Source organism: Microtus ochrogaster, chromosome 10 (genome assembly GCF_000317375.1).
Source record: "Microtus ochrogaster isolate Prairie Vole_2 chromosome 10, MicOch1.0, whole genome shotgun sequence".
NCBI classification, from domain to species: Eukaryota; Metazoa; Chordata; class Mammalia; order Rodentia; family Cricetidae; genus Microtus; species Microtus ochrogaster.
In genome coordinates, this window is record NC_022016.1 from 65,777,016 (window position 1) to 65,793,645 (window position 16,630).

Sequence of the window (16,630 nt, forward strand, 5' to 3'; positions counted from 1 at the left end):
AAAAAACCTTTCATCATGAACAAAACACACATGAATTAGGAAGCTAGGGACCAGCAGATGAAATTGAGAGTATGGTGAGCATGCTATGGCAATCACCCAGGTGAGAGTTGTCCATGCACTGACCTAGGAATGGGGTTTGTAGAAGCTGTGAGAAGCTCTCGAACTCCAGGCATATTCCAAAGAGAGTTAATAAGCTTTACAGAGGCACCTGATGTGGATTGAGAAGAAGGAGAGAAATCAGACATGACCTGTAGGGCTTTTAGCCTGGGCTCCTGAAAGGATGGAGACAGGAAGCTGATAGGAAAAGCCATTCTGAGTGAGAGATGGGCACTAGATGTTTGAGTCCATTAGACCTCCCAGTGCTCAAGCTAAGCAAAACTTCCTGCGGATAGCAACCCTGGACAGGTTGCAGAGTATTTCAGGATGCATCATCTTTTTTATTATTATTTGCTTGTTTTGTTTTGTTTTTGAGGCATGGCTTTTCTGTGTAACAGCCCTGGCTGTTCTGGAAGTTGAACTGTATACCAGACTGGCCTCAAACTCACAGAGATCCACCTGCCTCTGGGGTGCTGGGATTAAAGGCATGTTCACTGGAACCTGGCCCATCATATTCTTAATAAATGACTTCTTTTCAAACATACAATATGACATGAGGTTTTTGAGATTCTGTGTGTGGTGGCACATGTCTTTAATCACAGGTGGATCCCTGTGAGTTCAAGGCCTCTCTGGTCTACATAGTGAGTTCTAGCCATCCAGAACTACATAATGAAATTTCCTCCACCCCCTAAAAGAGAGAGAGAGAGAGAGAGAGAGAGAGAAAGAGAGAGAGAGAGAGATTCTATGAGTCCTCATGCCATAGGTTGGCACTAGCTCATCCCACAAAAATGGAATTTTCTACGCTTTTTTCCTAAAGTAAAGATTGGCATCATAACGTGAAATTAGAATGCAAAGGAGAAAGCACTTTTAAATTATGGTGGGAGATAAAATATGCATATTTTCCTTTGTTAATTAATTAAAAATCAATTTAAGGTGCATAAAAAAGCTCATAATAAGCATTTTTCTCCTCCATTCCTTCTTGGTTATGAACTTTTGATTTTTTAAACTAAAATTCTATTAAAGTAGAAGCATGTAATAACAAGTAACATTTATTGTTTATTTTTATGTATCCAATGAATCTTGTATCTGTTTCATTCTGTAAATGAATATGCACCTATAACTGAGAGCATAGCAATTATCTTTCACAAGCACAGACGTGTTTAAACCCAACAACACGTGTTCGATGCCTTCTGGTGAACCAGAGCTCTGTCCCCACGTGTGTTATCTTCCTACCACTCCTTTGAGGTCAATATTTTATAGACGAGACAACTGATATGGGAAAATTAAGGTTACCTGTCCACTACGATGTTCTGATGGTGGAATGGTGGGACTCCCATGTTCTCTCGGCTACCGCAGACTGTATGCATACATGTATGTATGTATGTATGTATTATCTTAGTCAGGGTTTCTATTGCTGTGATAGGACACCATGAACAAAAACAACTTGAAGAAGAAGAGGTTTATTTCAGCTTACAGTTCCACATCACAGTTAATCATAGAAGGAAGTCAGGGCAGGAAATTAGAGCAGGAACCCAGAGGTAAGGGGCTGAAGCAGAGGCCATGGCAGGCACTGTGTACTGGCTTACTTCCTCATGGCTTGACCAGCCTCCTTTCTTATGTAACTCTGAACCGTTTACCCAAGGGTAGTACCATCCACAAAGTGCTGGGCGCTCTTACATTAATCATCCATCAAAGAAATGCCCAATAGCCTCGCCCATAGGCCAATCTGATGGGGGTTTCTCTCATTGGAGGTTCTGTCTTCTCAGATGACCAGGCAGCTTTAGGGAGAGGCGCTTGAGAGGGATGCCACAGAAGGGCCGAGCTCTCAGCGGGGCGCAGGTACTTTAAGAATCCTTTTACATGAAGGGCCCCATTTCACCCTCACGTTAACCCATAGCAGAAAACTTCCTGTTCAGCCCATTGAGAAGGAGAAGACAAAATGGAGAGATGAGGTAGCAAGTATTATAGGAAAATGACTCCCTCCCAGCACCTTGAAACTGGACTCCCCTGTTTCACTGTGACGTGAGACTCTGTGAAGTAGCCTAAAACTTCCTTTTCTGTGGCAACGAAAACTCTCTGTGGAGAAACGTGAAAGACCTTAGTAGTCACTGGTACAGAACGGAAAATAAAAGATTTAGGGGAGGACATAATGATTACGGTCCATCTTTTAGAGAAATGGTAGATTATAGTTAAGAGAAAACCAACTTAGTGGATCCATTTCCCAAAGTACTTTTTTCACAACTGATGTCTGGACTATACTATCCTTTTCTAAATTTTAAAATGTCTACTTAATAAAATTTGGCATAGAGTCCTGTGAATTTTTTTATTACCACAGATTCTTGTAACCGTCACCATACACAAGAGAGAGAACAATGCCAAAAATCTCCTTGCCATTTTTGCTTCCTCTCAAGGAAGTGTCTGATGTAGAGCAAAACTTACTTTATCCTTTTTCCATTAATTTTAATCTCTTTACTAATACTTCTGTTATCAGCATGGTATATGTGTGTGAGTGAATAAGAGACAGACAGACAGACACAGACAGAGACCATCTTGCTATGTAGCCCAGACAAGCAAGGAGCTTTTAGCATTCTGCTTCCTCTGTAGTTCAGGGATGACAGGCATAAGCCACCACTCCCAGTTTTTTTCATTATAGTCTGATTTTTATATTCTTCTACATTAGGGGATCAGGAGTAAGGTCAGTCTTAGTGTTCTGCTGCTCTGAAGAGACACCATGACCATGGCAGCTTATTTTGAAATGCATTTATTTGGGGAGTTGCTTAACATGGCAGGCATGATTTTGGAGCAGCGGCTGAGAACTTACATCCTGATCTGCAAGTTGGAGAGAGAGAGGGAGAAAGAGAGAAAGAGAGAGAGAGAGAGAGAGAGAGAGAGAGAGAGAGAGAGAGAGAATGAGAATTAGAAATGGCATGGGATTTTGAAACTGCAAAGCCCACTCCAAGTGACACACCTCTTCCAACAGGGTCTCACCTCCTAATTCTTCCCAAACAGTTCTGTCAACTGTGGACCAAGCTTTCAAATATATGAGCCATCGCAAAGCCCAAGTACACAGTGTTTAGTCTATGAAAAGAGTGGCATCTGAAAGGAAAGATCCAGGATTCAGTAGAGTATACTGGGACAGCTGAGTAGCCCTCTGGAAAAATATTTATTCCATAAAAGTAAATTTCAGCTGGAACCCAAACAGACAGACAAAAATCATTAAAAGGTTGACCTACAGATCTTTAAAAACCACAGTACAGATATTTTATAATATTTAAGAGAGGAAGACCTCTCTGAAAAATACAATATAGATATTCACACATATATACATACACACACATATACCAACCAGGCATCCATCAAAGAAAAAAACCAACAAGTTCTGTACTAAAAATATCAAAAATTATACACATGAAAAATACCTTGAGCAAATTATAAAATATAATGTGAAGAAAATATTTTCAGCATTTGTGACAAAAGGCCAAAATGCTTAATACATGCTTTTCAAAGTCTGGATCAGAAAGCTCCACAATCAAATAAATACAAGAAGGCACATAAAGAAAGAGAAGGGAGACATTAGAAAGGCTTCTAATTCATGTGATGTAGAGCAATGTAAATGAAAACTTTAAAGGTTTATACCTGTCCCATTAGCAAAGACCAAAAAGTAATTTAACATGGTGTTGTCAAACATACATATGAAAAACAGGCCATTGGAGGACCTTCAATGGTTTAGCCTCTTCATAGAATGTGTGCAAGCGTGTGTGTGTGTGTGTGTAATTATGTACAGCATTTTTAGCATAAGTATTCCATATTTCTGTATAAAATCTTAAATGTATGCATACATCTTAAATGTAAGCAACACATGTATTTGGATATATGAACAAAGCTATATCTAAAGTAGCTACTGAAGCATCAGTTATAATGGGAGACCGAGACCCCGGATATCCACCAGTGTAATTGTTATTGGCTCTTCAAATGCAGACAAGCCTATTTAGACTCATAGAATAGCCTTTGAGGTCTACTTGTGTGGTAGAGGGTCCTGAGAGGTGTGGCCTGCACTGAATGCTGCCTGAGAGGAAGGGCTGGGAATTAGGAACTGGGTTGACTGGAGGAAAGAGACAAGACTATCAGGAGTGCCTCCTCTGATAGAAGCAAGTGATATTAAGTTTTGATTTTGCTCTTTTATAAAATATAATTATTTCTTTATGTTTAAAAGTATTGCCTAATGACCTTCTCACAGTCTTGCTCATACACTAAATCCTTTGGCCCCGATCATAATAACAAAATGTGCTATCTTCTATAAATAATATTTCCCCTTCTGAGAGGCTTCAGCATAAAGTCTGTATTTCGCTCATAGCAGGCATTGTTTAGGGATCCCCAGCATACAGACAGATACAGACTATCTGTGGCAGTAATTTGTTATCATTTTCAGAGCGTTTTGTTTTGTATATAGTCTATCTTTTAAGGTTTTCATTTGCGAAAGGGGGATAGCAGGGTAGCTCAGTGGGTGGGGGCACTTGCCGTAACGCCTGGCAGTGTGGTCTCCACATGGCGGAAGCAGAGTCAGTTCCCGCGGGTTGTTCTGTAACCTCCACACACGTGCCGAGACATGCGCACAGTGGCCCACACACACTAAATAAAAGCAATCTTTTTAAAATGTCAATTGCAAAGAAAAAGAAAAAATGTTGTTGCAGTCCAGGCACTGGGTACGGTACTTCTAAATGCATTAGGTACAGTCATTATGTCTATAAGGCTTGGAATTATGAGACCTTCTCTAAAGAAAACGAACCTGAGCTAACGCTCAAACTAAGTCTCTTGGGCTCCAAAGCCCAGTGCTTTCTGCTCGGCCAGGACATATAACATGTTTGACAGGCGTGATGCTGTGATTTTCCTTTGAACATTCTAAAACACCCCATAAAGACATGCTTTTATTATTTCAAGAAAAATGGCACTCGGTTAGATGAAAAACATAGGACTCAGAGTAGGAAAAGGGAAGGGGTACCAAGATGAGAACTGAAGGGATGGGCAGCTCAGTGCTTGCCCACTATCCACAAGGTCCTGCGTTCAGTCAAGAGGATGGGCATCCTTGAGAAGAGAATGGAGCAGAAGGCTGCATGCATGTGAATAGCCACAGCCAGTCCAAGTCTGCATCTGCCATAGTTTTCTTTCCTTTGTGCTTTTGGAAATGACATATGAGTTTTAAGAATTTCTTTTTAAAGATTTTATATGTGTGTGTGTGCGTGTGTGTGTGTATAAAGAAAACTTTAAAACATAGAAAAATATGAAAAGAAAGATATATTCCTCCAATCAGCTACTATCAGCACTTCACTTTCCCTCCCAACCTTCTGTAGAGTACATTTATGCCTTTGTTTCCTTCATAGACTTACATGGACTGGCTTGGATCATACTGACTGTAATATCTATGTACTACTTTCTTTTTTTTTTCCTTTTTTTTCATTTTTTTATTTTATTTTTTTTTTATTGAGAAAAAAAATTTCCGCCTCCTCCCAGCCTCCCACTCCTCTCGCCCTCCCCCCACTCCTCTCCCCCTCCCTCTCGAGTCTGAAGAGCAGTCAGGGTTCCCTGCCCTGTGGAAAGTCCAAAGTCCTCCCCTCTCCATTCTGGTCTAGGAAGGTGAACATCCAAACTGGCTAGGCCCCCACAAAGCCAGAACAAGAAGTAGGATCAAAACCCAGTGCCATTGTCCTTGGCTTCTCAGCAGCTCTCATTGTCCGCCATATTCAGAGAGTCCGGTTTTATCCCCTGCTTTTTCAGTCACAATCCAGCTGGCCTTGGTGAGCTCCCAACAGATCAGCCCCACTGTCTCCGTGGGTGGGTGCACCCCTCTTGGTCCTGACTTCCTTGCTCATCTTCTCCCTCCTTCTGTTCCTCACTGGGACTTTGGGAGCTCAGTCCAGTGTTCCAGTGTGGGTCTCTGTCTCTGTCTCTATCTCCATCCATCGCCAGATGAAGGTTCTATGGTGATATGCAAAATATTCATCAGTATGACTATAGGATAGGATCATTTCAGGTTCCCTATCCTCAGCTGCCCCAGGAACTAAATGGGGACCTCGCCTTGGGCACCTGGAAGCCCCTCTAGGTCCAAGTCTCTTCCCAACCCTAAGATGGCTACTACTTTCTTAACTAGAATGTTATACCTTGCTTATGAGGAAGTTAAGAAGTGCAGTTTTAAGCAATTTGTACCCATGTCCTTCCATTTAAACATCCATTTTCACCATCCTATGGAACAGGGCCTGGCATCTCCTTGAACACATGCTTGAACCTAATTATCTCGTGGACTGCAGTGCTGGAAGTGGAGTCGCTAAGCCAAGTGGCAGCAACATTCCTCTTGAGACCCATTACCAAACTGCTCGCAAGATTTATACAATTGATCCCCTTACAAACTGCGAGAAGTCTCAATGTAACATGACCTCTTAAGAAGTGTCAGTGCATTTTTTAATTGTTGGGAGACAAATATCTTGTGAGCGTAGTAAATTCTCTCAGCCTCAAATTTTAGAATCGGTGAGCTCAGGGTAGATGACAGCACATTTTTCTTCAAATGTTTTCTCCCAAAGCACAGAGGAATCCAGGCTTCCTGTCTTTCCTGAAATTCTTCCACACCTCCCTCTGGACTGGTCTATTAGAAAGGCGGTCTGTTAGACATTCAGATTAAGGAGGAGTACAGTAAATAACACGTATTATCCTCACCTCTTTACGTACAGATATTTTGGAGAAGTTAACTGGCTGCAAAGACCATCTTTCTAATAGGCACCAAATAAGGCAAGCTGAGCATGGTAGCACTCCACAGGCTACAACACAATTGTGAGTTTGAAGCCAGCCTGTGCTCCATACAGAGGCCCTGCCCAATCAAAATTCAAACAAGTTCTAGATTCCACCAGGATGTTCTGACTCTACCTTTATTTGCTATGTCTCACTGCCCTTTAAAAAAAAAATAGTGTTATGGTTTTCAAGTTCCATTTGTCCGCCTTTACTTAAGATTAATAATTACTGAACCATCTAGTCATAGTGAAGAATGTCTATAGTCTCAGAGTTGGGGCCCCGAGGCAAGGTTGTCACAAGTTACAGGCCATCCCAGGCTGCATAGCAAGACCCTGTCTAAGGGAAAGGAAAGTGAAGCATCCCTAGAAGGTATTGTTAAAGTGCTCGCCACCCCACTCTTCAGAGGAAATCACTTTAGCTTATCCATTTTCTGTTCGCATTTCAGCCCTAACTGAGCATCATACGCATATAAATGTGTATATAGGTGTTTCCATCCATGAGCATATTACAGCCCTGTAAGGTGATTTTATTTCATATTGCAAGCACAGTGTGATGTCATCAGTTACTATTTGAAGACACGGTTGTCTCTAGAATGCTCCCACTGTCTGTATGAGGCATTACCTCATAAGTTGGTTCCAGCTTGTCACTATTATAAGCAATACTGTAATGAACATCTTGGAGCATAAATCTTTATCAGTATTCTTACTGTCTGCTGAAGATAAATTCCCATGAGTAGGCTTCCAGAGTTACACAGCCTTCTGAGAGGTTGCAGGAGCTTTTCAAGGGAGAATGAGCCAATATATCGATCTACGTTTCTTTTTTTAGCAAACCCCAGCTGAATCAGGGTCTGTTCCTCATGCTGTTTAATATAACTTTCACCTGTGCCTTTTCATCCACAGAATCTCCTTGAATCAATAAACATGTCCTATCAATTGGAGCAACACACAGCATTGATACAAAAATAAATAACAGTTACAGAATTTAGATTAGCTCTCAGAAATAAACTGAAACAAAGCCTGTTCTCCTTTTATTTTTTTTTTTAAATAAGTTATGGTCAGTTTGAATAGAATGGTGCTGGAAACACTCATGAGGAGGTGCCACATTTTTGCACAGATTTTAGTAACCTAAGGTCCTAGCATCTTCAGTTGAGAAATTGCTTCAGCTCCCTCTCTCTGTGTACCTGTGCCTCCAACCTTCCTGCCAACGCTGAGGAACCTCCATACAACCAGAAATACCAAAAGCAAAGCCGTCTGGCTGAGTTGACTCCTTCCAGGCCTTCTGCGAGCAGTTGCCCATAGACTTGTCGTGCACATTGTTATTGGACATGTTAGTAATGCCAATATATTAAAGTTAATGCATTAGCTTTCCAGGAAGGAAGCTGGTGGATATGCTGTTCTGTCATAACTTACCGATGATAGGTGTCTTTAAGTTCATGCCCCGAGGGCTGTGCTTCTTGGATGTAACTTGTTTGTGAAGACAGAAGATTGGCAGAGATGAGAGAGTGAGATGGGATCCGACTGCACGGGGTTGATCCAAACTGTGGGAATTAGGAATGGTGATCTTCTAGATTTCAATGATGAGAACTAACAGTATCATCATGCATGCATGGGAAGCTCTCTAAAGCTCTGACTTTCGAAGGACTTAAACTCCTAATGTTGTCCCCAGCTCTGTGAAATTAATAAGGCGAGCTCATACCAGTAGATTTATTTGACAAAGAAAGGCTCCAGTATTCTCCAGCATTCTCAAGTAACCTTGGAGGTATCTGCTGTTCAAATCCATAAAAGAATTCAATAGTAATGGTTTCCATTATAAATTCGCTAATCTCTTTTCTAATAGTTTTAGTATTTTTTAAAGGAATTTTTCTCATCCACCCCCCCACACACACACACTATGAAACATGACAGGAAGTTAAAATTTTGGAATACTATTTAACGGGGTGCTTCAGTTTGCAACTTATCAACATCCGTCATGGTCAGGTGTCGCTGAGAATCATTTAATAATATGGCGGTTGTTTGAAGACTCGGTATTATTCAGAAATAAGTCTGTTATTTCCGAACTTTGGTTACCCTTGTTCCAGTAACTGAACATTCCCTGGACAGGTTGTAAAATCACAAGGATCTTTGGAATGAAACTAAAGTTTTGAGGAAAACCCAAAAATGAGTTTCTGAGAGCGAGAGACTGTAAGAGCTGAGCAGTGGTGTACAGGATCAGAAGGGAAAGGTCCCAAGTGGGGGCTTACTGACTGTTGTGCTGGAACCAAGATACATTGTTTTTGTTTATTCTATATCTTATTTCTTCCTTTTAAAAGAAAATTAACTTCAGGGACCTCTTCCCCTTCATTTTTCAAATGTTCAGGTTTCCAATCCTTCAGAATGAGCCTTCTCTTTGCAAATGGCAAAGCATCATTTTGAGATTGCATCCTCCCTTCCTGACTTAAGCTACTTCCTCTGTGATATCCTGTCTCCAGGAACCTGTCCACCCCACTCCTTCACACACATCTCAAAAGCCATCTCCGTCTCCTCTAAAACGTCTTCCTTTTCCTCTTACAGGGTGTCACTGTCTGTCTTGAACAGCCCACAGATTATCTGTATTACTTTGAGATTCTCATACTCATTTTTAAAACTTGCATTTCCTCAGCTGACTCTGACATCTGAGGATAGCAGGCATCTTCGTCACCTTTGTATGCAACAGTGTGCGAAACAGAGGCTGGCATATGGCAAGTGTACAGAGAAGCATCTTTGGGGTAGAGAACATATGACTACATTAAAATAACTCTCTGGTGGACTCCAGACATTAGACTTGGTGGATCTAAGAGAACTAAGAAAGAGGGTGTTTGCCACTCTCAAGAAGTTGTGTCTTTGATGAAACAAGAGACAAATCTCTCTTCACACTTTCCAGCAGAAGGTGGGTCTACCTGCAAGGGTTGATGCTAGCAACTGGAAGTAAATTCAGAAGCCAGAGTTCACCTGGTCTCCTGCGTTATTTTTTATGCGAAATGATCCCACCCTTGTGCTGATTTGTCCCCAGCCACCACCAGCAAGCAGCTCAGCCCCAAGGAAACCCAGCATTCAGCTTCCTTGGAGAGCCTGTGGATGCAGACCAATCTGAATTTTCAAAGAGGGCCCCTTTGCAGTCACACATTCCACAGAAGCTCCGGCAGTCTTCCTTTCCACCTTCCATATCATGTTTCAGCTGCTACGCTAGACCTTAAAGCCGTCTGCCCATCTACCTAGCTTCAAAGGAGCAGCACAAACTGAATTTGTTAATTTGTCAGATTTGGGAGATTATATATGAAATATCAGTTGACTTTGATATAGATATCCTAATAGTAACATCCTTTTACTTTTTTTTCCAAAGGCAGGATAGTAATAACTTCCATTCAAAAATATACCTGCCAAATTCTTAATATCAGGAGCGAGTGTCTCTGGGTCAGGGTTGCTGCAGTTGGCACTAATTCCCCTGGAAATGCTGTTGTCTCCTTCCTTATCCACATGTATCCCTTGTTCTTTCTGATTCAGAAAAAGAGGCCAAGACACCAACTGTAACTTTACGGACTGTATCCATTGCTGAGTTCGAAGCTAAGAGGTGTGAAGAGTAGTGTTGCTGGGGTCTCTCTACTCTCTCTCTCTCTCTGCCACCAAACCTACCTCACGGTTTCCACCATTCTGAGACCCTGTTAAACTGTTGCTGATATTGAGAGAAAGATTCTTGAACCATTTGCCCCTTTGTTCTTACAATGGCAAGAGAGTATCTGTCGTCAGTGAGGGAGTGTGGGATTAGACATGCATGTGAAAGGAGGAGCCCAGGATAATAGGGGTGGGGGGAGAGCAACTGTTGCTTTAACTTTGGTACTTAAGACTATGTGGTAAAGGCCCACCTAAAACGTCATTAGATAGTACAAAGAGCTGGCGGCAGCTGCTAATAAAACATTCTTCCATGGTGTTAGGAAAACTGACCGTGGCTATGTCAGACAGATGTCCAAAAACCAAAACAAACACTTTGTTTCAGAAGCCACTAAACGAATAGCAATTAGATTTTAAACAAGGACTTTTAAAAGAACATTCTGTAGTTAAAATGGAATCCCCGTAGATGGCATAAAGACAGTCACTAGTTGCCCCTGGTTCTCTCCTTCAGAAGTCTCAAAATGCCTACAGCAATCCTCCAATATCTATTTTCCAGATTTCATGAATTCCCAGAGCTCTTCCCACAGCATCTGATCATTGGTCTTATGAACAGGACAAAAATTATCAGGAAAGCTATGATATGGTGTAACAGCATTGTAACAGTTATGTGTAGTTAATTACCACATTGCCCATCTTTTCCTGATGTTCTGTTCATTTTGGAAACTCTTGTTTGTGTGTATATCACTGATTTGCTATGATATATGTTTATTTTTTTTTTAAATTTCAGCTGAGGTTTTGCTGTTTTGCTGAGGACTTTTACAAGTCCCTGATTCCATTATTTTATTGAAGGAAAGAAATCGAATTCAACATCCTTCATATCTTTTCAGGAACTAACATCCTGTTAGAGTTGAACTTCTGCCCTTTACAGCTATAATATGGAAGAGACACCAGAATTATTCTTTCCTTCCTTCCTCCCTTCCTTCCTTCCTTCCTTCATTCATTCATTCATTCCTTGTCTTTCTACCTTGTCTTCTTCCTTCCTTGCTTCCTTGCTTGTCTTCCTTCCTTCAAGCCCTCCTTCCTTCCCTTGCCTTTTCTATGTCTGTAAATGTGCCCAGAAGCTGTCTTTCTGTAGAACCATGTTTCCTAAGCATGAGACTGCAGCTCTGGCATCCACAGTCCTCAGGGTAAATAAGTGTGAACACATTACCACATCTCTCAGGACCACTGTCTTGTTTTTATTAAGCAGAGTAAACTTTGGCATTTGAGTAGCGCTTTGGAGCATTAGAGACCTTCTGAGTCGTTCAGAAAACTATTGTGATTTGTCTGAAGAAAGGGAATTAAACAATTATCCCTTCCTAGTAATTCTGAGTATCAAAGTTGTTTGTACGCTAAGTCTTCATTCACTTCATTCAAAGGCAAGAAGTCCTACCTCATTCCTTTCTCCCTGTCACTAAGACCAGGGTCTATCTCTGTTGTGGAATATTACTTAATGAGTGTCACATTCATTGTTGCTGTGGAACATTTGTTTAATGATGCAAAAATGTGTTGCATTCTCTTATGTTGCCTTTGTTTAACTCTGTAAAGCTGTGTCACTTTGCCTGCCGAAAACACCTGATTGATTTCATAAAGAGCTAGGTAGGAAAGAGAAATAGGTGGTGCTGGTGGGTAATGAAACTAAATAGGAGGAGAAATCTAGGGAAGAGGGAGGAGCAAGAAAAGAAGAAGGCTAGGAGGAGGCCAGGGGCCAGCCGCACAGCCACACATGGAGTAAGAAGGAAAGGAAGATATATAGAATAAAACAGTAAAAAGCCAGCCCAGAGGTGGCAAAATGTAGTTAAAGAGAAACAGGGTAATTTAAGTTAAAAAGGCAGGCTAGAAATAAGCCATGCTAAGGCCCAGAATTCATGTATGCTGTGGTCAGTTAGTGTGCTTGTTTGGGATGTTATCAGTATGACAAGAATTCTGTGAGAAAATTTGCTGTGTGCCTTTGCTAAGCAGCTGTCCAGTGCACTGTGTCGTCAGACTAAGGGCTCCTGCTGCAGAAACATATGATTCGCATAGCTTCAGAACCCAGACACACCTGCACACGTTTCTCTGCCTGTGTAAACCACCCACAATTCACAATGAGAAGAATACTTTCCCCGCTAAGTAACAGATTCAAGAGGTGATTTCAGTGCTGGCCTCCATCTTGTCTCTCTCTTCCATCCTTTTGTGTTCTAGAAACAGGTAACTATACTGCCAGGCAACTATAATTCATATTCTCCATTTACTTTTTTTTTTGATATTTCCTAGAGTGTATCAAAGCAAAGTCATAGGCTAAGAGGCACAAGTAACTCAGGCTTGTGACTGAAAGCAGAGCTAGCTCTCAACTCAAACCTGCCTGGCGTAAAAGGTGTCCCAGAGGAAATCAGCAGATTCCCGTTAGTAGACCATGAATGACAAGAAGCATCCTCATCCTTCTGTGTAAAGCCACTATTGGATGATGGCTGCCAAAACGATCCTACCCTGATCTCAGAGGGCCCCGGGGTTCATCCTGCGCTCAGCATTTTAACTCAGCTGCACCATGTCTCAGCTATGCCATGTGACCATCACAGGCCTGTCTGCACGGCTCATCTCTTTCCAGCATATCCAACAGGACTTGGGCCAAGTTAGTAGGAATCATATCCCTGTGTGTGTTTAAGAGTGGGAACAAACAGCATGGGCCCTCCTCTGTAGAGCAGAACCTCGAGGAGAAATGGGTGATGTCAACAAAGGCAAAACTGCCCTGGCAGAATTGTGAGGTCTTCCCCTCCTCCCCCTTAGATAGTGTACATCTAGAGATAGTTTTGAAAAATTGCTTTTAGAATGCAGACATTTGGGGCTAGCTCAGTAGTTATAAATAGGTACTGCTCTTGCGGAGGGCCTTAGTTTCATCCCCAGCTCTGTGTCAGGCAGTTCACGACCGCCCAGAACTCCAGCTCCAGGGAATCTGACACCTTAGGTATCAGAATCTGATTTCCTTAGGTATATGTATCCACATGTACATATTCACACACACACACAGAGAGAGAGAGAGAGAGAGAGAGAGAGAGAGAGAGAGAGAGAGAGAGAGAGAGAGGGAGGAGGGGGAGAGAGAATTAAAAATAAAAGTTACAATTCAATAGCAATCTAAAGACTCTAGAACAAAGAAATAATTTTTGAAGTTTGTGGTGATGTGAATTCATGCAGCATCCAAATTTATTTGGGTTCACAAAAAGCCCCTGATTTTCTTTTCTTCATCAAAGAAGCTCCTAAACACAAACCAACAAATCTTTCATGTATAGTGAGGTTAGTGAACTCTAATGTGATAACCAAGGTCCCAGAGAGAGCTCAGTTTGCATCTGCAAAGGTCCTAAGAATGGACAAGTGGCAACTCAGAGGTTTTAAGCACACCTGGCATCATGAAGATTCTAGACACGCAGCTGGCCCTGAAAGGCTGCTCGCTCCTCCTTCCTGGAGACCCCCTTCATTCCTTCCTTACACGCTTCTTCCATCTCTAGCTGTGGAGGCCCAGAGTTGGTTTGTGGCTCGTCCAAGTGTAGCGGTTGAGAAAGCATGGCTATAACATGAACGGGCCCCTCCATTTCCTACTTCACTCCTTTCTCCCTGTCGCTAAGACCAGGGTGTCTCTCTCCACCCCAGGGCTCATATTTAACATACAGAGTAAACTTCGCAAATGTCCTGCATGTTCTAATTTGGATGATGGGAGGAGAAAACAACTCCTCTGAGCACCAACTCCATGTCCTTTAACTCCAGCGGTCCCTGGGTGTCAATCCCTGCCCCCCCCCCTTCGCTAGCCAGATCCTTTGCTAGCTCCAGCGTTTGCATTAATCAGCTGCACAGGCTCAGAGACTGTGTGTTTTGGTGTTGTTTGTGTGTGCAATCTCGTGCTGCTTCCTGAACGCATGTGTCCCTTCCCTTCACAGCCTACTCGACACCCAGCACCTCCCCCGCAAACCGATTCGTCAGTGTTGGACCACGGGATCCAAGCTTTGTAAATATCCCTCAACAGACACAGGTGGGCCGCTCTCATCTTTTCCGTATGTGGTGCAGCGTGTTTTATTGATCAGGTGCAGTTTAATGTGTCTTGGGGCGCACCAGGCCACATGCCTGAGCCCCTCTTCAGTTCCTCTCCTCCTGACTCCATCTCTCCCAGCCCTGTAAGCCATGTTTTCTCCTTGTTCTCAGGAACCATAAACAATGGTCCTGGGATCTTTGCTTAAGGTATTGGGGTATTAGAGAGGGGGGCTTCTGGGCCAGACTGCTTTTGCCATGGCAAGTTAAGGTTGCTAGGCTGAACTGTGTGCATTCCCTCCTTGAGGCAGCCATGTCTCTCTAGCTGTAAGCAGACAGACATGTGCCCCATGGAACCTGGTTTCCATGGTATCGAAGCATATGTGGGGAGGGAGACCAGCCACTCCTCTCATTTTATGGCCCCAGGAAACTGGCAAACTTTCTAAAAGAAAGTGGGGTGGGTGAGGACAAAGGGTTTCTAAGCTCTTTATTAAGTTACTGATGTTGGTCCCAAGGAGGTGATTGCTGGCCACTGGGGAAGCAGGGTGCTGAGAGTGGGAGGGGCTAAGCCGAATGGCATGTGGAGGTGGCTGATTGACAGTAGAGCTCAGAATCCCCAGAGCTGACCGAGCACAAGAGAGAGTTGTGTTTGGATCTGTGTAGGCTAAGAGGAGTTCTTTCAAAACAGGCTTGAAGTGGCCGCTGAGGGTTGAGAAGCAACAAACCTCTGGGTCCCAAGGAGTATGTAGAGGTTTAAAAAACACAGAATCAGGTCCAAGCTTGTAGAATAAACGACTCCTCCGTTTCCTAACTAGAATATGGCCATGTATTTCCTAATTGGCTCTAAGAAATTATTTTGTCCACGAGGTTCTTAGCATGGCTTGACATTTTCTCCGTGCGGTTCTGTGCCTGTGCTCAGCTGTGTGGCGTCAGCTGCCTGGTGTATAAGTACAGTCAGGTGCTTCCTGAGTCTGCTGCCTTCTTACAGGGCTCTGCTTTACTGCGCTTATCCAGAGTGCTGCTTCTCCTTCCTTCCTACCCTGAAGCAGCACCCCACAAAGTCCAGCACTAAGCCAAAAAGGGAGGGCCTGAGAAGAGGGACCCCTCTCCCCTTGAATCTCTGGCTTGCACATGGTGTCTGAGATTAAAACCCTACTCAGTACCTCTCCTAAAATTTTCCCATTTATTTGCTTACTTTGTCATGCCTTCAAATATTCAGATGTTTTTACCAGTGGTTTGAAGTTGTACCATTGCCTGAGAATATCTGTCTTAGAAGATGCTTTAGCTTTGTGCGTTGAACTTCCATGTTCTGGCACAGCGAAGGGTAAGCCAGAGGGCCTCCCTTCAGTTGGATGGTTCAGTTGGATGGTTCAGTTGGATGGTTGTTTCGGGTTTTTTTGTTTCAAAGCTTGGGTATGCTCAAATTGATTCGCTGAGAACCTGAAAACTGCAACTTTGAAGTATCTTGTTTGGTATTTTGTATGATATTTTATACAAACTAATTCATATAACCTAAACTGTATGTGTCTTTTTCATTTATCTCTCTATAATGAAAATGTGTTTTTCCGGTATGACTTTGTTTCATAAGTGCCTTGTTTAGCTCAAAAACCGAGTCTTCATGATGTTGATCACAAAACTTCAATTCTTAACAATCCAGATTTTGCACGCATCTGGATGGATGATGTCATTTAGGCCCAGTATTGGCATCTAGAACTGAATTCTTTTTGTTTTCCACTAAATATTTGGCATTGTGGTGACAATGGCTTAAATGTTCTTACCACGGTGACACCTGTCACATTTGGCTTGAAGAAAGCCATTCCTAATCATCTCATGAGAAGTTGTAGGGATGGAACTGTCTTTTTCCGCCCTCTCTATGTACCTACCTAGTCTTATGCCTTAAAATGAAATTTGCATTCCTCAAATATTACTATTTTATGATATATATGCTAACATTTTAAGAATAAACTGTTCAAAATAAGTATTAGATGTAGATGACAAGTAACACTAAACCTTAAATACAGCCTCCTTGTAAGAAGTCATTAGTTAAAGCTATTTTTTACAGGGTGTGTGTGTGTGTGTGTGTGTGTGTGTGTGTGTGT

At 42.3% G+C, this 16,630-nt stretch overlaps 1 protein-coding gene across 3 annotated transcripts in view; it reads left to right on the top strand.

The window, feature by feature from the left end:
• Nfia (nuclear factor I A) overlaps positions 1-16,630 on the top strand; it is a 346,125-nt gene that overhangs the window by 294,594 nt on the left and 34,901 nt on the right. For 2 of the 3 annotated variants that reach the window (XM_005353438.2, XM_005353437.3), the window contains exon 10: positions 14,444-14,535. The exons of the other annotated variant lie outside the window; for it this stretch is intronic. In XM_005353438.2, coding sequence (XP_005353495.1) covers positions 14,444-14,535 — 92 coding nt within the window. The remainder of the gene's footprint in view (positions 1-14,443; positions 14,536-16,630) is intronic. 3 annotated transcript variants of the gene reach the window in all.